We start from the raw sequence: 25136 nt of genomic DNA, 5'->3' as shown, positions 1-25136 counted from the left end.
CAACACAAAGGTCAAGAGAACCATGGGAATAAAAGATGCAGCACAGGGAATATGGGCAATGGTACTGTATGGCGTTAGCTACACCTGTGAGCATAACATGTAGACTTGTTGGATCAGCCCTTGTATACCTGAAACTAATGTAACATTGTGTGTCAACTATAATTAAAAAAAAAAAAAGCTAAGGATGTGGAAGGCAGCCTCAAAATAAAACAGGAACACCACAAAGAACCTCATGGAAGATCTACCTTTAAGGAGGGTGGTCAGGAGAGGAAAGAATTAGTGCCTCCCAAAGGAAGCAGCTGAGCAGCCAGTACTCGAGAAGTCAGTGCAACCAGTAAGAAGTGGGGAAAAAACTGGCTAGTACAGCCAACCCTTCTTCAGGAGATAGCTACTGAGTATCTTTAAGCCAGGCTCTACCAAGAAGAGTAGCCAGCTCCACTGGCCCTTCTTTGTAAAGGATTGAGATGAGCACAAACCAAATCCAGGAATGAAGATAACTGACAGGAGTAAACTCTTATCTTCAATAATTCTGTTCTCTTTACCAACAGCTGATTCAGGAATAGGCTTGTGACCCAATTTAGGCCAGAAGACCCAAGGACACATTGGGCCGTTTCTGGCAAATAGCTTCCCAAAAAGGTAAGCATCAGTCCTCACTATTATCCTCTGGAAGTAAAGCCGGGGACTGCAGCAGACATTCTGCTTGTAAGGGGAGCCAGATGCTCAGCAAAGCCAACCAACTGCAGCGGACAGAGCTGACTGATGAAAAAATTTGTATCTCCAATGGCATTACAGCTGCCATGAGCCCATCTGAGCTCCGTTAAACTTATGTCTGAGATAAGTTTCCTTCCGCTTCAGCTGGTTAAGTGTTTGCTGTTAAACACAGTTAAAAGTATGCAAATGGCACAAAACAGTGAGTCTGTTAAGCCGTACTAAAAAAAATCAGGAAAGGGGCACATGGCTGGCTCAGTTGGTAGAACACGCAGCTCTTAATCTCAGGGTCATGAGTTGGAGGCTCACACTGGGTGTAGAGATTGCTTAAATAAACAGACTTTAAAAAGATCAGGAAAGAAATGGAATGTGTAACCATACAGGAAATTCGAGCCATGCTGTGACAGCCAAACCACTGTAGTCTTGGAGTCCATGAAGAGAAAGCCTTTACTACAGGAATGCCCCTCCTTAGCAGCCCTACCCCAGCCAGCATTCCTCTCCCAGAACCCTCAAGTCTGAGCCCAAAAGGGAAAAAAAGGAAAATAGTAGAGTAATGCTCTCCTCAAGCATCGGGGCCACTGAGAGGGGGAGAGGAGGATTCTGAATGATGGAAGCAAGGCCTGTTCAAAGCACATCCTGAGGTCTTGCTCAATGATGTGAATTTGAGCAGGAGGATTTCCCTGAAACCCAGTATTTGCTCTGGCTGGAGAGCAAACCTTGCTGGAAATCCCAAAGCTCAGAAAGCCAATGTTTCTCTGAAGAGCTGAGGTAGGCTCTAGATTTTGACCTCTATCATGAACGCACCAGTGATCTCAAGGTCTATATTCTACAAAGTGACCAGGATACCAGGCTTATCTCCTGGGTCTGGAGACAATTCTAAGTCCAAGCTCCTGAAAGACGATCAGAGAAACAACTGTTACTAAGGTGGCATGAAAAACAAATACTGGAAAAGGCTAAGTCATATGTGGATAATCCCACATCCCCATCTGTCACAACCTGCTAGAAGCTCTAGCTCACTTCATCTAAAATCAAACTCTGTCTTCCTGCAAATCTGTTTCCATTCCTAATTTTCTCAGGGACTACCCTTCTCTATCCCTGTAATCCATATTGAAATAATCTTTGTCTTCTTTTTCACCAAAGAGGAAGTCAATCAATTACCAAGTTTAGACTTCTGTGTACCTACATAACCACACCCTCCCTGTGCCATTATTCCCATTAACCCAGTCTACCGCACAAAGATTTTTGCCAATTTCCCGGTATCGGGTGATCCCTCTATATTCCTGTATTCTCAGCCCAAAACCTCTCATTATGTCCTCAGTACCCTCTTAAGTAGTCTTGACCCCACCTTTCCTTCTAACATCCCACCTCCATGCGTCACATGTATACACACAAACCTGCTGCTCAGGTCAAGGAAAGGGACCAGCGATAACAGCCAACATTCACTAAGCTGCTATGCCAAATACCATGCTAAGTATTTTACAAGTACCGTCTCCTTTAATACTAACAGTCTCCACTCTGGAAGGTAAGTGCTACTACCATCTCCATGTTACATGAGGAAACAGACAGGTATAGAGGTTGTATAATTTATGCAGGGTTTCACAGCTAATTAGAAGTGGCCACGCAATTCAAACTCTTGATGTGTCTGGATAGAGTACTTTACTCAACTGCCACATGACACTATCCCCCACATGGGCCAGCCTTGCAGGGCATAATCAGTTAACTTACATCATGTCCTTCCTCTTTCCAGTATCATCTGCGAAAGACCACTTGAGTAAAGGCCACATAAAGTTGGAAGGGTTCCCCATGACTAAACATCAAATAAGATGTTGCAGTCACACTGTTATCCATTTCACACTTAAGACCAAGCTCCCACGTACCCTTTCTGCAAATGCCTCAATACCCATCCTCATTTAGTCCATCCCAAAACAAACTCTGACAATGACACATGAACTGCACATAGCTGGCTCGCCTACCAGGTCCTTTATGCAGTTGAATTTACAAGGTGACACTAAGTTAAGACAAGTAAAGTTCCAGCTTGGGTGCCTTCATCTTCCTCCCCTGAATCCTGATCCAATGGCTGCCAAAGCTAGGAGGGTAGGGTGCTTGATCATGGGAAAAGCTGCTACAGTTGGCCCAGCAGATGGGCAGAGGGGAAGGTTTCATTTCTTCACAATCTGAATGACATCCTCGTCCTCCAACGTATGATCTTTACCCACTTTTTGAGGATTGTGTTTCACAGACAGACCCCAGACCAGAGCGCTGTATGGAAGGGAAAAAAAAAAAAAGTCAGTGTAAATAATCACCTAGCTTCTACCCTAGCTATGTGGGTGCTACCTTTCTGCTTAGATTTAGCATTCCATCTTTTAAGAACCATAGGCTTGCAACATCCTCTCTCCCCCATCAAGGACCACATTCAAAGCCCATAGGCGTTAGCTTCCCCAGCAGTATGGCACAACGGAGCCTTCACATACAAAGTGGCAAAGACTTCTGGAAGTTGTGTGGTTCTTCTTGTTCCAGAGCCAATTTAGGAAAGTCAAAGAGAAAAAACACAAACAAGAAATGTGACAAGACTAGTTTAAAATTAAAAGGAAGAAAGCATGGGTTTGTTATAGAAAAGTACTCTGAAATAATTCAGATTAGAAATTGAGTCTTACAGTGTCAGTTATAGATTGTTACAGAATACCAGTTTTTATTGGGTCTACTAAAACCATCAGTGGGTACTAATAAATATAGAGCCTCCCTCCTTACCCATGCTAGGAAAATTCTCTCTCCCTCCCAAGACACCATAATTGGTATGTTCTGATTTTTTGGAATTTACAAAGGTAATTTTTTTTAAGATTGTATTTATTTATTTATTTATTTGAAAAACAGAAAGTGAGCAAGAGCACAAGAGCAGGGGGAGGGAGAAGCAGACTGAGCCAGCCGGGCGCCTCACGAAGGTAATTTTTATCTACAGACCTCCAATACTAAATGTATGTTGTGCTAGTGATGGAAAATGGTGAAGACACTGAGACCCGCCTCACAAAGGCTAGGAACTATGTACCAAGGGATAGAAAATAGCGGCCACATTACTGCTACTGTATTGCCTTTGCAACAAAACATCTTTAAAAACCTACGCTCCAGGGCATCTGGGTGGCACAGTCGGTTAAGTGCCCAACTCTTGGTTTCGGCTCAGGTCGTGATCTCAGGGTCATGGGATAGAGCCCCACATAGGGCTCCACACCCCTCCAGCCTCACGTGTGCGCTCTCTCTCCCTTTTTCTCTCTAAAATAAATAAATCAATCCAAAAATAACCTATGTTCCAAAAAGAAATCACTGAACAAGATTTCACTTTGAAAAAAAGACAACTATAACAGCATTAGTAAAATATATATAATTTTCAAAACACTAACAAGATAAATGCAAGGTAACCATTTTATAATCTTAAACTAGAAAACTAGTTTGTTTTTTTAATTATAAAGATGATTTATTTATTTGAGAGAGAGCAAGCAAGAGAGAGAGAGAGCAGGGGAAGGGGAGAGGGGGAAGGAGACTCCCCGCTGAGCAGGGAGCCCAACACAAGACTCAATCCCAGGACCCTGGGATCATGACCCGAGCTGAAGGCCGATGCTTTAGCGACTGAGCACCCAGGTCCCCAGAAAACTAGTTTTTAGCGATCATATTCAGTGTCTGCAGCAACATCAGTGCCTCCCATTTTGTTGATGGCAGTGTAAATAGGTCCAGCTCTTTTGGAGAGCAATGAAGCAAAATATATCAAAGGCCATATTATCATAAATCCTAGATTAAAGAAACTAAAAGGAAAGGTTTGTGTATGAACACAAGAAAACTATGTAAAGTAGCAATAAATAGGAAAAATGTGGTTATAAAAATGTGAATCTTGTAACAGAAAACACATAGTACAAGATCAAAGAACATGTGCGTGTATTCAAGGACAAACGGAATGTAACAAGGACAAATGTTATAATTTGTAGGTCTTAACGCTGAATTTTTTTCTATTAAGATGGTTTAAATGCTATTTGTTCCATAATTTAAAAAAAAAGGAAAATAGTGACCAGATAAAATTCTATTTGCTTTGACAGGTCTTTCCCCCAAAATATTTTTCTCCCTTCTCATTTAATTCCCTTGTTAACTTCTAGTTCTAGACACAGAACAGTGTTCTGCCACCATGGAAGGCAAGACTTACAAAGAAATCTATGAAGTTTGAAAAAGGAAAATAATCTAACTTCACAAGACTCTCCTTCACTGATTCAAATATATGCCAAAATGTACAGGTCTGAAGATAGTGGAAATCAGCACCTGCACGGGGAAACAGTTATTTTGGATAAAAGGAATGCGAAGTTTAATAAAGGCCTTCACTCTTCCAGTATTCTTAGGATCAGAAACAAGTATTTTTTTAAAGTTTTTACCTTAATTCCAGTTAACAGTGTTTATTATATTAGTTTCAGGTGTACAAGATAGTGATTCAACATATATCACCCAGTGCTCATCACAAGTGCACTACTCCTTAATCCCCATCACCTATTTAACCCATCCCCCCAACCACTTCCCCTCTGGTAACCATCCGTTTGTTCTCTATACTTAAGAGTCTATTTCTTATTTTCTCCTTTTCCCCCCTTTGCTTGTTTCTTAATTTCCACAAGAGTGAAATCATATAGTATTTGTCTTTCTCTGACTTACTTGACATTATACTCTCTAGCTCCATCCATGTCATTGCAAATGACAAGATTTCATTCTTTTTTATGGCTGAATAATACCCTATTTTATGTATATACACCACATCTTCTCATCAACCGATGGGGAAAAAAATTGTTCTTGACAACTATACTATAGTTACTTGAGCTGATAATGTTAGAAAAGTGGTAAGGGATATAAGGAAACTCTTTGCACTATTTTTTCAACTTTTCTGTAAGTCTAAAATTAGCTCAGAGTGCCTGGGTGGCTCTGTCGGTTGAACGTACGACTCTTGGTTTTGGCTCAGGTCATGGTCTCAGGGTCGTAGGATCAAGCCCTGTGTCAGGCTCCACACTCAGTAAGGAGTCTGCTTGAGACTCTCTCTGCTCCTGTCCCCGCTCATGGGTGCACACACACTCTCTCTCACACACAAATAAATCTTTAGAAAAATAAGATAAATAAAATTAGCTCAATTAGCTCAAAATAAAGATGTTAGAACATTTTTTTCAGCCTGTATCAGCAATGAAAGTATACTAAGGAGAATTAGGGGCATTTACCCATGCTTAAGGTTTAGAGGTGGTCTCAGTACCCACTGGAGGCCAGTATGATGCTGGCAAGAAGAATTAACATTTGTGTTTGCCAAGAGGAAGACCAATTAACAACAGAAAATCAGAGCCCTGTGTACTGTCAGCCCATCCGACCTGACAAGGCTTCTAGAGCTCTTCCTGCTCCAACTTGGCATGGTTTTAGGAAGACACTGCAGAGTTCTAACCAAACAAGCATTTTAGCAGGCCCCCTGATGCCATTTTCTTTAATGCTAACCTAAGAACTGCTAGTTAGTAGAATCAAGAGCTCACAGGGAAAAGGCGGCACTACATGCCCATGATACTTACTATTTAAATTCTTTGATAAGATTTTTGTGAATCTTCATGCAGAAATCCTCCACTGTAGTCCTGGAGTAAGGCAGCACCACTGGGGATGTATAATCTGGCAACTGGCCTTTGGGTTTGGTGTAACTAGAACAGAGAGGGAGCAGAGGTTGCCTACTTCTTGGAATGTTTCATGTATTGAATGCAAATCAACCCTCCATCACCCCTGAAAAGATGAGACACAGATAACCTCCAATTAAGGAAGAAAGTGTCCTCAATATGGCCTAGCAGATGACAGAAATTAATTTGTTTATATCTCCAAAAAGAGACAAATTATGTCAATGAGCTCCAGAGAAGTATCATTTTAGGATAATCTGGTTTAATTCCTACAGCAAAATGACCCCTTCCACTAAGACTTACATCCTCACTAGTTTCAGATAGTCCCAGATCTTTTCCAACAGGTCATCAAAATTCCAGCGGTGATGGGCAGAGATGGGTACACAGTGAGGCACCTTATAGATGATATCCAATTCCTCAATGGAGATTTGATCAATCTTATTCAACACGTAGATACAAGGGATATAAACTCTACAGAAGTAAAAGAAAAACAGGACATTAGTCTGGAGCCGTCAACAAGGCTGTCAGTGTGATTATCAGCATCCTCTTGCCCAGGACCCCAAATCAGAGACTCGCAAAATGTAAGAGGCAGACCAACCCCTCAACCCCACCCCCAAAAGGCTTCCTCCCAAAATAAGGTAGAATGTCCAAAAACTGAACTATGAGTTGAGAAGTAACAAAACTCAGGCCCCAGTATGAGCCATGCAGCTGAGAGGCATCACAAAAGAACACAAGCTTTGGAATCACACAGACTCCATCTACTCCCAGCTCTGTCATTTCCTGATCTAAATCCCCTGGGCAAGTCTCAATTTCCCACAAATTGTTTTATGAACTGTAAATGTAAATATATTTTTAATATATTTCATGATAGGGGCGCCTGGGTGGCGCAGCTGTTAAGCATCCGCCTTCAGCTCAGGGCGTGATCCCGGCGTTATGGGATCGAGCCCCACATCAGGCTCCTCCGCTAGGAGCGCTTCTTCCTCTCCCACACCCCCTGCTTGTCTTCCCTCTCTCGCTGGCTGTCTCTCTGTTAAATAAATAAATAAAATCTTTAAAAATATATATATATGTATGTATATATATTTCATGATAAATTTTGAAATAAAAAACGTAACATCTAACAATGTCACAATCCTAATGTCCATATCAATATGGCAGCTAAGGTTACTAATAATTTATAGCAAGCCACAACTTTTCAGGCTTCAATTGCCTCACTTATACAATGCCTAACTCAAAGAACTGGCATTTGTTTTCAAATGAGAATCAAATAATTCCAACCAATAAACAGGAACAAATGAACAGGAAAGCAACTGAACAATACTATGCTCAAATGCCAGGAAAAAGTTTAACAGTGGCTTATGTTTAATTTAAAATGTTAATAATAGTAATTTTTCATGGAATAGGGCTTCAGCTACATACCTTTAGGTTACCCTTAGAACAAATACAGCCCAGCATGCTCTGAGTTCTATACGACAGCCTATAGGATTTCTCGGATGGATTAATTCTGAGAGAGCAGACTGAGAATTACTCTCTTCCACCATCATATGACACAGCAGTTCAGAGAACGGCCTAGTTCTCAGCAAGTAATAGAAATGGAGAATTTGACCATCATAATCAAATTTCAGAGGACAGAAGAATGTGAGAAATCAAAACCAACCCTTCAATTTACAGCTAACAAAACCAAGGTCACTATTATTTGAGACAGTTGCACAGCCAGTTAGAATCAATGTCTTCCAGATTCATAATCCAATACTGTTTCCACCACAGGCTTCAAATTCAAACTCAGGCACCAGACTGTATACTTAGTCAGTACCTGTTTCCTTCCACCACATCAATGAGGTCGTCAGCTGTGGCATCACTACGCAGTGTCACGTCAGCATTGTGAATTTTGTATTCAGCCAGAATGCTCTTCACAGTTTCAGCATCCAGCTCACTCTGAGGGCACTGAATGTGCATGAAGACAATGACTGGTTACAGAGCAAAAACAATCTCCCAAAAATATCCACCATTATACCTGGATAATTCTAAAGTACAAATTCATTTCTAAAATCTGTTATTCTCGATGAGAGTAACTGGCTTTTATTAGGAAATACTTAAAAACTAATAATCTTTCCAACCTCAAATGAAGGTGTTATGGACTGAATCACTCCCACCCAAATTCATATGTTGAATTTCTAACCCCAGTATCTCAGAATGTGACTGTTATGGTTAAAGATAGGGTCTTTAAAGAGGTGACTAAGTTAAAATGAGGTCAAATGGATGAACCCTAATTCAATGTGAATGACATCCTTACAAGAAAGGGAGATGAGGATACAGACACACAGATGGAAGACCAGGTATAGACACAGGGAGAAGACAGCCATCTACAAACCAAGTAGAGGCCTCAGAAGAAACCAACCCTGCTCATACCTTGACCTCAGATATCTAGTGCCTCCAGAATTAAGACAAAATAAAGTTCTGTTGTTTAAGCCACCCAATCTATGGCACTTTATTACGGCAGCCTTAGCAAAGAAAGAAAGAATACTAAATGTTCAAATTCAAACATTATGACAGGATAAGAAAGATCTTCTGGGCAGGACAACTTAACTCTGAGCTAGTCATATCATCTGGACCTCTAGAATGTTAAATGTTGTAGGAAATTCTCAGTCCTCAATTCTATGACTTAGAAGCAAGCAGAATTGGACAGCTATCGATCACTCCTCTAATCTGAAACAGTTTCTTTACTTGGCTTCCAAGATTCCAAACTCTCCTGGTTTTTCTCCTTCTTTGTCTAAAAAATCATATTTGCTGATTCTTCCCATATCCCAACCTATAATCACTGGGGGGGGGGGCATAAGGCTCAATCCTTGAACCTCTTTTCTATTTATATTCATTCCTAGTTATCTCAGCTAAGTTCATGGCTCTAGAGTTGCTATCCACTAAATTTATACCTCTAGCCTAAATAATTCCTCATATGCCTATTCAATGGTAATACTTGGGTGTCTAGCATCTCAAACTGTATATCCTGATCTTCCCCTCCCCTCCAATCCTATCCTATTCAAAGTCTTACCATTTTAGTAATGAGAGTCTATTTTTCTAGCTCAGGAAAAAATCTTATAGTTATCTCTCTCACAACCCACATCCAATCCAGGTCTAATTCCTACCAGCTACTTTCAAAATGTTTTGATTTGATAATCAACCACTTCTCATCTCTCCCACAGTTATAAAACTCTGCTCTGAGAGAAACATCACTTCTTGATTGGATTATTGCAATTACCTCTTAAATGGCTTCTTTGCTTCTGTTTCTTCTGTTCTTAACCCAATCCAACCTGATCTCAACAAACAGCTAGACTGATTCCACCAAACCTAAATCAAATCATGTTCACTCCATAGATGGAACCCAACCAATAGTTATCCATCTCCTGCAAAGTAAAAGCACATATGGCCCTATGCTATGACTTCATCTCTTACCACTCTCCTACTTGCTCACTCGGCTCTTCCCCAAACATGCAAAGGCATGCTGTACCTCAGGGCTTTGCAGCACTGGGATGTCCCTCTATATGGAATTCTTCCCCAAGATATCCCTTTTGGGGGCGCCTGGGTGGCACAGCGGTTAAGCGTCTGCCTTCGGCTCAGGGCGTGATCCCGGCGATCTGGGATCGAGCCCCACATCAGGCTCTTCTGCTATGAGCCTGCTTCTTCCTCTCCCACTCCCCCTGCTTGTGTTCCCTCTCTCGCTGCCTGTCTCTATCTCTGTCAAATAAATAAATAAAATCTTTAAAAAAAAAAAAAAAGATATCCCTTTTGTTAAGTACTTCATGTCAACTCAGTGAAGATTTCTCTAATTAACTCTCCCACCAGCACTCTCTATCTCTTTTCCTAGTTCATTTTTGTCCTTAGCTTCATCATCATCTAATATAATGTATTAACTCATTAATCTTGTTCACTACTTTTCCACATAGAATGTAAGGAAAGAGATTTCTATTTTGCTCTCTCTTCCAACCTACCCCTCTGCCCAACAAGAGCCTAAAACAATGCTTGGGTCATGGTAGGCACTCTATAAATCTGTGTTGAACACAAGATATTAGCAGCCATCTACTTCATGTAAGCATTAAAACTGGTCTATACTCCCATACCACACCAAATAAATAACCCAAAAGAAGAAATGAAGTTAAGTCTGAGATTGATTCCTGTCCTACTCTGTTAGTCACTGCAAGGTCACTGTGCCACCTCTGTTAGTGCTTGCTGGCAGGAGCCAGGTAATTTCCAAAGGTCAGTATCCCTGTGCTTCAATCCACTCTCTACCCCAGTCCCTTCAGCAGCCTGCCCCCATATCACCTCCACTTACAGTGGCCGTGAGATTAATGCCTCCTTTATCCTTCTTCTTAAAGCCAATGTTGGGGGGTTTGCTGTTCAAGCGAATGCCAAAGCCTTCCAGCTCATTTTCAATTATCTTTTTATGTCCCAAAGGTTTCAGGACATCCAGAACAATCAGGATCAAGTTACATGTTCGGGCCACTGAAGAATGGAAAAAATAATTTATATCCAAGCAAAGCTCATGAAAGACTTAACTAAGCCAAATACTCAAAAGCTGGGGTGCGGGGTGGTGGCGTTCCATTAAGACAAAGGATTTTTTAATAAATACACTGACACATGAAGTTCTTAAGGTTACTGAATTCTATGCCAGAAGTCAATCTGCAATGTATGCCTGGTTTTCCACTGGTATATCTAGATGTGTTAACTTCTAGATACACTAGCAGAAAAACAAGTCAGAATGAAGGTAAGAACCGAGCAATAACCTAAATCCCTGAAAAAGTTCAGAAAGATTTAAAACAGTAAGATTCTAAAAACATAAGACTATCTGCTTGGCACATTTTTAGTTAACACTATTATCAGTGTAATTATATATATATACACACACACATATATATATATATAATACATATATATGTGTGTGTGTATATATATATATTATGTATATATAAAATCAGTGTAATTTACAAAAAAAAAACTGTATCCACATTAAGCATATGGTCTAACGACAAATGTATATACCTGTGTAACCACCACAGGCAAGCAAGATAGAGAACATTTCCATCACCTCTAAAATCAATCTTCCCCTTGATTCCCATTCAACCACTGATCTCCTGTCACCATAGGTTAGTCTGCATTTTTAAAAAATTTCATATAAATCGAATTACACAAAATATAGTCTTATGTGCCTCACTCTTTTAATTTAGCATAATGTTCCTGATATTCATCCATGAATAACTTCTAATACATAATTGTATAAATAGCTAAGTTAGTAATTCAATATAAGGGTAGAACAAAAACACTTTCGAACATGAAAAAACAAAAATTTACCTATCATTCATCCTTTCTCTGGAAGTTTACTAAAGCATGTGCGTCAGCAAAACATGAAAGTGAACCCAAAAAAGACACGGACTCTCCAGGAAGCAGGATCCCACACAAAAACAGAGAAGAAAGTCTCAGGATGACAGCCAGGCAAAAAGTCTATACTCCACTAGCCATGGGGATATGTAAACTAATAAAAATGAAATAAAATTTGAAATTTGGTTCCTCAATTGCACCAGGGTCATTTAAAGCACTCAATAACAACACATGCCTAGGGGCTACCATACTGGAAAGCACAGATTCACACCATTTCCTCTACTGGACAGTGCTGATCTAGAAAGCAACCAATCCAGATTACTGCAAGAAGACAGGGTACAGGAGAGTACTGTCAGGGTTGTGAGGGAAAGAATGAAATCAGTAAGACTGTATTTGGAGCTATATTTAACTATCTAGAAAACTGACTGATAGGCATTTGATCTGTTAGAACATTTGAAAAATATTAGCAAACACAAAGAAAGTAAATAAAAACAAAACAAAAAAGAAACAATTATTAACTCCATGAAAAACAAATTTCAAAAACAGATGTCAAGAGAAAAGAAACCACGTCATAATATTCCACTTATCTTAGCACTGAACAAAAGTTACACATTCGTTACATAATAATGTAAACTATGACTGATAAGTTAACTAAAAACTGTGATATAATTTATTTGAAAGAAAGGACGGGGCAGCACTAGCTGGCTCAGTCAGTGGAGCATGTGACTCTTGATCTAAGGGTTGTTTAAGTTTGAGCCCCATGCTAATTAGGTGTGAAGATTACTTAAAAATAAAAAATTTTTTTAAAGGATTTTTTATTATATTATGTTAGTCACCATACAGTACATCCCCGGTTTCCGATGTAAGGCTCGATGATTCATTAGTTGCGTATAACACCCAGTGCACCATGCAATACGTGCCCTCCTTACTACCCATCACCGGTCTATCCCATTCCCCCATTCCCCCCCCCCGAGGCCCTCAGTTTGTTTCTCATAGTCCATAGTCTCTCATGTTTCATTCCCCCTTCTGATTACCCCCCCTTTCTTTATCCCTTTCTTCCCCTACCGATCATCCTAGTTCTTATGTTCCATAGATGAGAGAACTCATATGATAACTGTCTTTCTCTGCTTGACTTATTTCACTTAGCATTATCTCCTCCGGTGCCGCCCATGTTGCAGCAAATGTTGAGAACTCGTTCTTTCTGATAGCTGAGTAATATTCCATTGTATATATGGACCACAACTTCTTAATCCAGTCATCTGTTGAAGGGCATCTCGGCTCCTTCCACGATTTAGCTATTGTGGACATTGTTGCTATGAACATTGGGGTGCATATGGCCCTTCTCTTTACTACGTCTGTATCTTTGGGGTAAACACCCAGTAGTGCAATGGCTGGATCATAGGGTAGCTCAATTTTTAACTTTTTAAGGGACCTCCACACTGTTTTCCAGAGTGGCTGTACCAACTTGCATTCCCACCAACAATGTAGGAGGGATCCCCTTTCTCCACATCCTCTCCAGCAATTGTTGTTTCTTGCCTTGTCTATTTTTGCCATTCCAACTGGCATAAGGTGGTATCTCAGTGTGGTTTTGATTTGAATTTCCTTGATGGCTAATGATTTTGAACATAAAAATAAAATTTTTTAAGAAGAATGGGAAAAAAGGTATAGAAACTCTCTACCATAACATGAAACCAGCAGATGAAATCTAAAATTAATTAATTAGGGGCCCCATGGCTAAGCGGTTAAGCGTCTGCCTTCGGCTCAGGGCGTGATCCCGGCGTTATGGGATCGAGCCCCACATCAGGCTCTTCCGCTATGAGCCTGCTTCCTTCTCTCCCACTCCCCCTGCTTGTGTTCCCTCACTGGCTGTCTCTATCTCTGTCGAATAAATAAATAAAATCTTAAAAAAAATAATAAAATAAAATTAATTAATTAATAGTAAAATAGCAATATAAGCATAATACTTGAAAATATGAAGGTAAATAACAGAAGGAACAGTTGAAGAGATGATAATAGTTGCCTATGGGGAATGACAGTGGAGGTGAGGAAAGGTGGAGTAGCAGATTGCTCCAATTTATGATGAGCCTTTTATAATATTTTACTTCAAGTAAAAGAAAAGAAGGAAAGGCATGGGCGGGAGTCAGGAAACCCAAGTTCTAGTTCTGAATTGGCCACAACCAGTGCGACAATGAGCAGAAGCACTTCACTTCTCCCATCCTTAGTGTTTCTCCTCAAATGGAGATCTGGACTGTTACTCTCTGAGGTTCCTTCACATTCTGACATCTATTCCAGTAAGAAGTCAGGTAAAACTAGGCCCTTCATTGTGGTAAAATCTCTTAAGTCCAACAGTCCCCAACTAAAGGAACACTACCCAATAAAGGGATGATATCCCATGATGGTGGCCCTGGACCACTCACCTGCAATGACTTGACGGCCTCTACCTTTCCCATCCTTGGCGCCCTCAATGATACCTGGAAGATCCAGGAGCTGCAAGATTAAGGACAGGGTAAAGGAGAGAGGGGAAAAGGAAGTCATAAATCTGAACAGATCAAAAAGAATGATTTATTTTTCAAGTATCCAAAGTATAAAAGATCCAAATCCACCCTTCCTTATAAGTTGAGTGTATACTACTTTTACTATGCATTTAAATGTCAGTTTTTATATACTTTTTTATATGCAAGTTTTTTATATACTTTACCTAGTTTAAAATGCCTAACAACTGTGAGATAAAGATATTGGCTAAGGTTCACAGAGGTTAAATGATTTGCCCAAGACCACAATCCTAGTAAATCAAAAAGATTATAAGTCACATTTTGAGGGCCAAACCCATTATTCTACATTAATATCTTCTAGGAGCGCCTGGGTGGCTCAGTCGGTTAAGTGTCTGAGTCTTGATTTTGGCTCAGGTCATGATCTCAGGGTTGTGAGATCGAGCCCCAAGTTGGGCCCAGAGCCTATTTAAAATTGTCTCTCTCCCTCTGCTCCCCACCACCTCTCTAAAATAAACAAACAAATAATATATATTATATATGTATTATATATTTATATATAATATTAGAAAATATCTTCTAATATTCCTTCTTTTCAGAAGATTGAGCCTCCATACCAATTCCTTACTGTAGATAATAGCTGAATCTTGATATTCACATGATACATACTGAGAGCGTTGCAAATCCTCCAAATTCCCCAATTCACAAAAATTTCTGCAGTCATTCTTAACCAGGAGAGCACATAATAATCACCTGTAAAACCATTAAAAATGCAGATATCCAAGCCCCATCCCTACAAATTCTAATTTAAAAGGGCAAAGTATGGTTCAGATATTGATCTGTACTTCAAAAGGCTCCACAGGTGACTCTGATGTGTGTCCCCAATTGAAAATGACTGCTTAATTGCCCAGAAAATGCAGTAAAGGTAAAACTTCACAGAACTCATAGTGTATGTACATAACAGTGAGAACATAAAACCCAACTTCATAGCACACAAATCAAATGCACATCTCAGCAAAATTACGAACTATTAGTTATAAACCCTTAAAGAGTCCACTGAAAACAGTTAAGAGCACATATAAAATCTGAAAATATCAAGGGTCCACTATATGGCCAATACTGTATTATCCACATGAATGGACAAGGAACAGAGTGGTAACTTATCAAAACATCATTTAAAACCAGCCTTTGCTATAAGCCTATCTGACATTATAAAAATATACTTCACATTAAATAAACCACAATGGGGGCGCCTGGCTAGCTCAGTTGGAAGAGCAGGAGACTCATGATCTCTGAGTCTTGATGAGCCCCATGATGGGTGTAGAGATTACTTACAACGAATAAATTTTAAAAGTAACTAAACCACAATGAAAAAGAACTAATTCAGGAGGTGCTTAGACAGTTCAACTTTTCCTTTCAAGAGCCTACTCAAAGTTCCTCCCTATTCTTCACTACATAATAAATAATGTTACATCCTCTAAGACTAATACAACACACCAAACTGAGCTACGCTTTTATAATTTATGTTGAATACATCAGCCCTGACTTGGAAACTTTAGTTACATTGATTTACAAGGCTACATAGGAAGGACTGAGCACACCAGATCTTGATTTCTAAACACCATTTTCCAATAAAGGAAACTAGAGCTCCTTCAGAAGTGGTTGATTTCAGGCCTGGAGCAGGGAAAAATCTAAGATTAGCATGGAACATCGTGTCATGCCAAAAAATAAGAAAGTACTCACAAAAAGATGGGGGCTTATGGAAAGTACAGGGGAGCCAACCTGAAGGAATTCCTAATTGTCAAAGCTGGAACAAAACGAGTAATAAAATAATGGCAGTACTGGATTATAACCCACAAAATAAAACAAATATCCACAAGCCCACATTGACACATATTATTGGATAAATAAATGAGAGAAAGAACAGCTCTTCCAAATAGTAGAATTCTAATAACATGTAGTAAGAGAAGGGGCGCCTGGGTGGCACAGCGGTTAAGCGTCTGCCTTCGGCTCAGGGCGTGATCCCGGCATTATGGGATCGAGCCCCACATCAGGCTCCTCCACTGGCAGCCTGCTTCTTCCTCTCCCACTCCCCATGCTTGTGTTCCCTCTCTCGCTGGCTGTCTCTAACTCTGTCAAATAAATAAATAAAATCTTTAAAAAAAAAAAAAACATGTAGTAAGAGAAAAATAAAGAATCACCATTAGGCAAGAAGCAGAATACTAACTGCTGCAGACAGGATCCAGATGGATACTAAAATGAGTGGGCAAGTTTGAGAGACAGGATTTGTATCTTCTCAAAGTACTGCTCCCAAGATACTTAACTACAAAAAGAAAGATAATAATTTTTTTAAAAAGATAATAGCTTTACAGTAGAGAAGTCCTGCAGATACCACCAACTAATGGAGGTCAACATCACCAATCAAGACATATAACATCATGGGGGCGCCTGGGTGGCTCAGTCATTAAGCGGCTGCCTTCGGCTCGGGTCATGATCCCAGGGTCCCGGGATGGAGCCCCACATCAGGCTCCCCGCTCAGTGGGAAGCCTGCTTCTGCCTCTCCCACTCCCCCTGCTGGTGTTCCCTCTCTCGCTGTGTCTCTCTCTGTTCAAAAAATGACTAAAATCTTTAAAAACAAAAACAAAAACAAGACATATAACATCATGAATCCTGTAAGACGCACTGAGAAGGACACACCATCATTTCATGGTATTCTTGACAAAATACTAATATCTCCACCTAATTGTGAAAAAACATCTGACAAACCCAAACTAAGGGACATTCCATGAAACAACGCCTCAATACTCTTTGAGTGTCAAGGTTTTAAAGGACAAGACCAAGTAACTACTACAGATGGCAGGAGAATAAGGAAGAATGACTAAAAGCAACACAGGATGATCCCAGATAAAATCTTGGAAAAGGACGTTGGTGGGAAAATTGGTAAAAATTTGAATAAAGTCTGTAGTTCAGTGACTACTGCATCAATGTTAATCTATTCCTCATAATTCTTCAGTGATTATGTAGGATGTTCACATAAGGGGCAGCAACATGAGTGATACAAGAGAACCTGAAAATAATTGTGTTGAATGAAAAAAGCCACCCAAAAAAGAGTACATTTATATTTACACATGGTCTTACTTCTGTAAAAATCAACATGTAAACTAATCTGTAGTGACAAAATGTAAGTAAGTAATTGCTTGGAGATGAAGGGGACCAGGAGGGAAGGGGCACGCAGAAACTTTTCACCAGTATATAGCTATGTCAACCTGTATACTTTATCTGCAGTTTATTGTATGTGAATTATACCTCAATAAGGATGTTTGAAAAAACAAAAAGTTCACCATCAATTGTTCCTAGAAACTAAGTCTACACTCTACTTCTTCAACTCTCCCAAAGATTCTATAATCTATTTCTAACACTTAGTAAATCCTGATCTGCTAAAAAATATATATACTACTTCTGCTAAAAATATACACACACACACACATATATATATTACATCAGCAAAAGGTTTTAGTGTATATTAAGCCTAGCTAATGTTCTCAAGAACCCAAAAAGGAAAATCCATCTGGAAAATCTAAAACTCTTAAACCTAGAATATGGCTATAAAAGACCATCCGAAAGAGAGAATATTACACTAAGAGAAAAGAGCACAGGCTTTCTAACTATCGCAACTGAAAACAGGGGGAAATTTACTGAAGCCCCTACAAAAGTAAAAACAACCTAAATTTAACTTTTCTTGACAGGGAAATATTTTTAAAGTTACATCAAACTATTTAAACGTGGCAACTAAATTTCAGACAATATCAGGCACGTTCAGGGTGCTATGGCTGTAGACATGGCAATTAAATTCCACTCAATAAAATAACCCATGCTTTACATATCTGAATTCCATATTACAACAAAGAGACAAGAACAAAATTTTTTTTAAATCATGAAACTGGAGGATTTTAAGAATTTAACGTTAAACTAACTCAAACTCAAATGCCTTTAGAGGTTAAAGCAGTTAAACGTGCAAGGCAATTATTTATATAGAACAAAAGAAGTCCTAGGGACCCTAGCAAGGTGAAAATAAGCCCCATAATTTTTAAAACTGAACACCCATTCTGCAGGCTAATCTCTGCCTATGTGATACATCAGTTTGCTTTATAACAGCCCACTACTTAAAACACCTCCAGACACAGTAATTCATTACCTCAAGAGGTACCATTCCATTCTTAGGCACCTTTACTGTTAAAAACATCATCCTTCCTAACAGAAAACCAGAACTTTCCCTCCTTATAATGCTTATTAAATGGTTCTAATTTTGTACACCTCTCCCTCCATGTCACAGATAATGAGCACTCTGCCACAAAACAGCTACTTAAAAAACATTCAAGGGCGGTCATTTTCATCCTGTTATGTACACCTTAACTTGGTTTCTGAACAAAGTCGGGGCAGGGGTGGGAGGGAGAGGAGAGTACACAGACAGAAAAGAAAGCATCGTGCAAAAAAGGGGGGAAAAAAAACAAACCCTAACATGTCAGGAGACACTGAAATGCATGCTTTGCGGGAAAGACAAGAAAAGAGAGGGTTAAATAGTTCTTTACTCTGATATACTCAAAAGCCCTGAAAGAGGTGTCAACAGCATCTCATCAGGGAAGAAGTTATCCTCTGAGCTGCCAAAACTGTGATTATCACCAAGGCTCTAAAACCAGATGGTATCAAGCAGTGGTCCAGATATGCTCAAGCATCCTCATTCTTTTTATATACATTTGGACGTGGAGTTCCTGAAAGGTCCATGTCCCAACATGGTCTCCGCATGGGCAGGAAAATTGAAAATACCACCAGGACACTGGTCCCTTCCTACTTCAGATTAATAAAGAAGCACAAATGCACCTCACAACTCACTGTAGCTCAGCAAGAGGGAAAACAAATGCTTATACCAATAGTTTCCAAGCCATGAGCCAAGGTACGCTGGGGCACCACAGAGAACTTAAGGGTGCCAAGGGATACTCTAAATTTTCAAGAGGGACCGCAATTCTTGATATATGTCAAACAATGAAAGAACTAGTAGCTCCACATAGCTCACAATTTCAACATTACATCCCACTCTACACTGCTTTCAATTATGTCATATCCAAATCTTTGAGAAGTTAGATTTTTCATCAGTTGCTATAATAAAAAGCACCACACAAAAACCAATGTGGAAAAGGAAACAAGTGTGGCGGTATCCAATCTGATTCCAAGGTTTGAGAAGTTACGTGGTACGTAAGAGCGCACACATCCCACTGGTAAATAAATAACTATGGCTTTAAGGACATAAATACTTAAGCTGTTTGGACCTAACAAACAGAACCATTAGGTATTTCTTTTGGCCTGGGGCACGACAAAAAAAATTACTGGGACAAGAAAAGGACCAGGAAATAATTGCTGAAACACTAAGGGTGCTGTGAGCCAAGAAAGTCTGGGAACCTCCAGCCTAGATTTAAATGTCATAGAATTCAGAATCTTGCCTTCTTAGCTGTGCAGCCAACAAGAATATGACCCATTAAAGCTTACATTTGCATACACCCACTTTCATACCCAAAGGGACTCTTCATATGGAAGCCCTAAATCCATCACCTAAGAAAAACTTATGACACCAACTTCAATAGGCCTCACAGACAAGAATTATCTTCTAAAAAGGATCTCACCAAATAATACAAAAATAAAAAATAAAAGGATCTTGTTATTTCTTTATTACAAAGTTTCTGATGGTTCCTAGCTACATATAAGATAAAATTCAAATTCCTTAGCAGGCACACAAGGCCCTTCATAATTCAGTTCCAGCCTACTTTTCCAGATTCAGTTTCTACCACTCCTGTCCCACACCTCAGCTTGCACCCAAGCATGCTATTTACCATTAGGGCTACCTGAAACTGCCCTTTACCTTCTCTGGCTGATGAAATTCTACCTGAACTTCAACAACCACCTGCACTGTCATTTTCTACATAAAGCTTTTCTAGTCTTACCAGACATTTCCCCAATATCCTCAGGTGAAAAAGTAGTCCCTTCTTTCTCCGTGTTTTCACAAACACTATCCCACTGGGTTACTGTCTTTATGTACTGTTCTATCTTCCTTGCTAGACAGGAAGGGCCTAGTAGGTCAAAGATCAGGTCTAGCATACAGAGAGCTTCCAATAAGTGCTTTTTAAATGAATGAAAGAATGGATTTCTTCCCATCTGTGGCCTGCAGGCCTGACTTACCTGGATCTTGGCACCTTTGTATCTGATGACACCGGGCACAGTGGTCAGAGTAGTGAACTCATAGGCTGCCACCTCAGAATATACCCCTGCCAGGTTACTAAGCAGTGTTGACTTCCCCACTGATGGAAAACCCACAAACCCAATTCGAGCATCACCTGTCTTGGCCACATCGAAACCTAAAAAATCAATAAATATCAAAAAGAAGAGGAAAGTTATCTCTTGAAGTATTGAGATTCATGAAATTTCTTTCACATTCTAGTAGCCTATCTATCTAGGACATATTTCTCCAACTTTGTATAATTTACCTCTCCAGAACTTAAGCACACAAAATAGCAATTAACACTGTTTTAATTTTTTTTAGATTTTATCTAATTATTTGAGACAGAGAGAGAGAGCATGCGTGCACAAGCGCGGGAGCGGGGGGGAGAGGGAGAAGTAGACTCCCCGCCAAGCAGTGAGCCCCATGGGGCTGGATCTCAGGATCCTGAGATCATGACCTGAGCTGAAGGCAGATGCTTAACTGACTGAGCCACCCAGGCACCCCTAACATTGTTTAATGGAGTATTTATTTAGAAATTTTATTCCTCTACCACTTACACTATTACACACCTTTCTAATACCCGTAGTATTTAACACTCAAAGATTATATAATAATTGATCTAAAAATGGGTGGGTCGCCTGGGTGGCTGTCAGTGAAGCTGCAGCCAACTCTTGATTTTGCTCCGGTCATCTCAGGGTTAAGAGATCAAGCCCATACGGCTCTGCGCTCAGTGCGGTCTGCTTATCCTTGTCCATCCCCCCCCTTTGTGTGTGTGCACTCGCACATGTGCTCTCTTTCTCTCAAATAAATAAATAAAATCTTTTAAAAACGGGTTTCTTCAGGGGCGCCTGGGTGGCTCAGTCGTTAAGCGTCTGCCTTCGGCTCAGGTCATGATCGCAGGGTCCTGGGATCTAGCCCCGCATCGGGCTCCCTGCTCGGCGGGAAGCCTGCTTCTCCCTCTCATACTCCCCTTGCTTGTGCTCCCTCTCTGACTGGCTCTGTCAAATAAATAAAATCTTTTAATTAATAAATTAATTAATTAAAACAGGTTTCTTCATATGTGGGATATAAGAAACAAAACAAAAGCAAAAAGAGAGAAACAAAAAATCAGACTCTTAAACAGAACAGATGGTCACTAGAAGGGAGGTGGAGGGATGGATGAAATAGGTGAAGGGGATTAAGAGCCCACGTATTGTGATGAGCACTGAGTAATGTATAGAATTGCTGAATCACTATATTGTACACCTGAAACTAATATAACACTGTTAATGTTACCAGAATTAAAAACAAAATTTAAGTTAAAAAAAGTTTTTAAAAATAAAATAAAATAAATAAATAAAAATGGGTTTCTTCTTTGTCTTACAAACTCTAGGAACTCTGTGACTGACTGGATTTTCTTTTTTTTTTTTTTTTTTAATAGCTGCAAACAACTTCAAAGCCAAATTCGTGGCCCTCCTCTGGGAAGCGTACAGACTTTATGACATTATTTTGGTCCTAACCTTATCTCTCTTGCTTCAAATTATTCTTTGTACCTTCACTTCCCTTTGCATCAATTTCCTTACTTATTTTTTACCTTGTTGATGTATGTATTTAGGTATTCCTGTAAGCCAATTAAAACCTATTTTGGATCAATATAGGATACACATAGGGGTGCCTGGCTGGCTCAGTTGGAAGAGCATGCAACTCTTGATCTCAAGATCTTGAGTTCGGGACACACGCTGGGCATAGGGATTATAAAAAAATAAACTTAAAAAAAAGGATATATATAAAACTCTAGTTTATCACTTAGACAACATTCATTTGCCTCTGAAACCAACAGAATAAACACAACTCATGAATTAAGGATTAGAAAATACAAACCTACTACTATTACAGAAATTTTAAAATTACTTTTAAACCATACACCTATATTATTTTGACAGAAATTACACCACAAAAATTTTTTTGAAGAAAAACACAAACCTTCTCCTGGCCCACCACCACCACCACCTTTTGGGGTAATGAGCTCTCTACGGAGCTTAGCAAGGCGAGCCTTAAGCAGCCCTAGATGGTGTGCTGTGGCCTTGTTCTTTTGAGTACGAGCCATCTGAAAGGGAGGAATCACAGCCATAAATCAGAAGCAGTTCCTACAGGGTAAAATATCCAGAATGAACTCCCCCCCAACTGTGAATGATTTTTTTCTAGATCTTACCTAATGCCAATATACCCATTTTAGTCATACTTAAAAAAGAGTGAAAAGTCATTCTCTTCATTACCCACCCCATTCCTCTCATTACAGGGCGAACAACTGAGGCCCAAAGAAGAAACATGACTACGGTCATGGCAATCAGCATCCACAGATCAGACTAAAACTCAGCTGCGGAGTCCTTTTCTACTGCTTGTACCTGGTATGCACCATCTGATATAAGGTCACCACTTTCCGGATTTTAAAGAGCTCTGAGCACTTCAGACAACAGAATCACATAGTAATTCAGGTGGAATCAACAGCTACCGCACATGTTATCCCAGATCCATTCCTGGGAGCAATATTCTGGGAAACGCGGTCTTCAAAGTAGAGATTGAAGAAAGGGAGATGAGTTTTGGGAGATGATGAAAGATACTGAAGTGCGTGAGCGGGTCAGGGCTGGAGTAGGGGGGCGGAGAGGATTGTGTTGCTCACAGAAAAAGGAAGACTGAGAGGATCGATGTTCGGACAGGAACCGAACACGGAACGGGGTACCGACCAAGGAGCAGGAGTGTGGAACGCAGGCCCCGGCTGAGGGGAGTCGGGGGGGGGGGCCTCCAGTGGAGGCTGAGGGGGGTCGGGGAACGCAGGACCGGGTAGAGGGGGACGCGGGCCCGTACTAAGCGGAGTCGGGGGACTCGGGGCCGGGCTGAGGCGGGTCGGAGAAACTGGGCCGGTCCTGATGCAGCTCAAGGGAGTACAGGCAAGAGTACCGCTACCTAAAAAAGAACACTCCGAGGGACAGTGAAGCGCCAGCTCTGCCCATTACCTCGGCTTCGATCTCCGCGATCTTGGCTAAGGTGCTGCTCATGGTGGCGAGTCACGGCGGGGTTGGGGGGAAAGCGTAGTGGCCTCCGCACGGATTACCGCCCCTCAGACAACCGCCGGGGGACCTGCCAAGGCCAGGAATCCCTACGCAACGCGCAAGCGCGGTACTTCCTATTTCTCGCGAGAGAGCTCAACTCGCGGCTCACCGCGAGATGTACATCTTGGAGAGGTCTCCTCCCCCTCAACCAACCCCGCCCCGTCCCGCGAGCCAGCGCGGTGTCATAGAGCCCGCGGGAGTGGGGGCCAGAGAGGCCGCCCGGGTCTGTGCCTCCCCGAGCGCGCGGAGGGTCGCGCGCCGCTCGGCCCCGCCCTGCCGGACCTGCGCCCACGCACTGTTCCGCGCCCGGCGCGTGGTGTGTGAGGAATGGTGTTTCGTTACTGCCGGCTAGACCCGCAGCCTTCCGACCTAGGGCGTGAGCTAAAAGCGGACTCGAGCTGTCTACTCCTTTTCCTCGCCAGCAGCGACGGGTCCAGAGGCCCCCTTTTTCACAGCCGGGGAGACACCGTGGCGACTCCTCGGCCTCCTGGATTGAATAGAGACTAATCTTCAGCCTGTCTGGCGCATTTGAAAAAAGAAAATGCCTCCTTTCAATCACTCAAAACTATATTTAGGTGTCTGTTTTATCCCCCAACCCCGAGTACTGTGCGTGGCACGTGGTGAGCCTGCAGTAAATGGGTGATTGGGTAATTGCCAAAGAACCAGTGTTTGCAACATAGGTTGTAATACTGAAAATTTTGAAGCTATGTTAAGGTCCATCAGTAGGGAAATGGATAAATAATGGTACCCCTATGCTGTAAAATACTATTGCAACCATTAAAACGTTGATCTGTGTGGTCTGACTGGAAGAATGTCCAGGACATATTGTTTAAAAAAGAACAACTGCACCTATGTTGTGATCCCATTTCTTTTATTTTTAAATGAGTTGTTTATACAGGTGTACTTGTATGAAAGTGCATTGTTCAAAGGTCTGAATAAAAAGCATAGAGTCTCAAGCTCAACAGTGGGGTGGGATGCAAGGAAAGAGGGAGAACGACTTTTCACTTGTTATTTTACGTATCTGTGTCTTTTGAATTTAAAAAATGAATGTTATCCATGTATTACTTGTTTAATTTAAATTAAAAATTTTAAAAGACTCCTCTTCCCCAAGTGTCTTGTGAAGAGGAAGCCACGACATTCAGGAGCTATGTGCTGGTTTTGGAAGCTGCTTCCTGTGGGATCAATAAATTCTTGTTGATAGATTGATTGATCCACCGGGAGCCCGCAAACTAGGCTTAACCCACGCGGCTGGCTTCCACTCAGCCCTGGGAGGGAAGTTTATTTATTTAAATTTGTAAGTAAGAACAATTCCAACTTGCCAGAAACAGAAAAGGAGGTTTTTATCGGGCATAAGGGAGGGAATGGGGAAAGGAAAGCTTTTACAGAAGGTCCCCAAAGGACCCAGGAGTTTCGTTTTTCTTTTCTTTAACCTCAGCCCTTTCATAAATAAATTAAGGGGTGATGAGGTAATTAGATCCTGTACCATCAGTAATGGGGGAGGAAGAAGAGGAGAGGAAGTCCAGCTGGAATGGGATATGAAGATAGATCAATCTTA

The 25136-nt window shown here is 40.8% G+C and overlaps 1 protein-coding gene across 1 annotated transcript; it reads right to left on the bottom strand.

The window, feature by feature from the left end:
- Positions 1 to 2659: 2659 nt before the first annotated feature.
- On the bottom strand, positions 2660 to 23646 carry DRG1 (developmentally regulated GTP binding protein 1). The gene is made up of 9 exons (XM_045791404.2): positions 23486 to 23646; positions 22455 to 22578; positions 20453 to 20628; positions 14153 to 14222; positions 10693 to 10862; positions 8179 to 8309; positions 6669 to 6836; positions 6273 to 6395; positions 2660 to 2967 (listed from the first exon to the last, which is right to left on the bottom strand). The coding sequence occupies exons 1-9, from the start codon at positions 23525 to 23527 to the stop codon at positions 2868 to 2870; spliced, it is 1104 nt and encodes a 367-aa protein (XP_045647360.1). The 5' UTR covers positions 23528 to 23646; the 3' UTR covers positions 2660 to 2867.
- Positions 23647 to 25136: the final 1490 nt, after the last annotated feature.

This window comes from Ursus americanus, chromosome 30 (genome assembly GCF_024610735.1).
Source record: "Ursus americanus isolate L20-20 chromosome 30, mUrsAme1.1.p, whole genome shotgun sequence".
In the NCBI taxonomy this organism is placed as follows: domain Eukaryota; kingdom Metazoa; phylum Chordata; class Mammalia; order Carnivora; family Ursidae; genus Ursus; species Ursus americanus.
The sequence above is the reverse complement of the archived record's forward strand: the minus strand, read 5'-3'. Positions and strand labels throughout refer to the sequence as shown.

Bases quoted from the DNA above. Each gene is read 5' to 3' on its own strand.
- DRG1 (XM_045791404.2), bottom strand. From the start codon at position 23,527: ATGAGCAGCACCTTAGCCAAGATCGCGGAGATCGAAGCCGAG. The intron at 20,629-22,454 runs GTTTGTGTTTTT...TTGATTTTTTAG, and splicing joins TGGTGGTGGGCCAGGAGAAG to GTTTCGATGTGGCCAAGACA. The intron at 14,223-20,452 runs GTAAGTCAGGCC...TTAATCTTGCAG, and splicing joins ACAAAGGTGCCAAGATCCAG to CTCCTGGATCTTCCAGGTAT.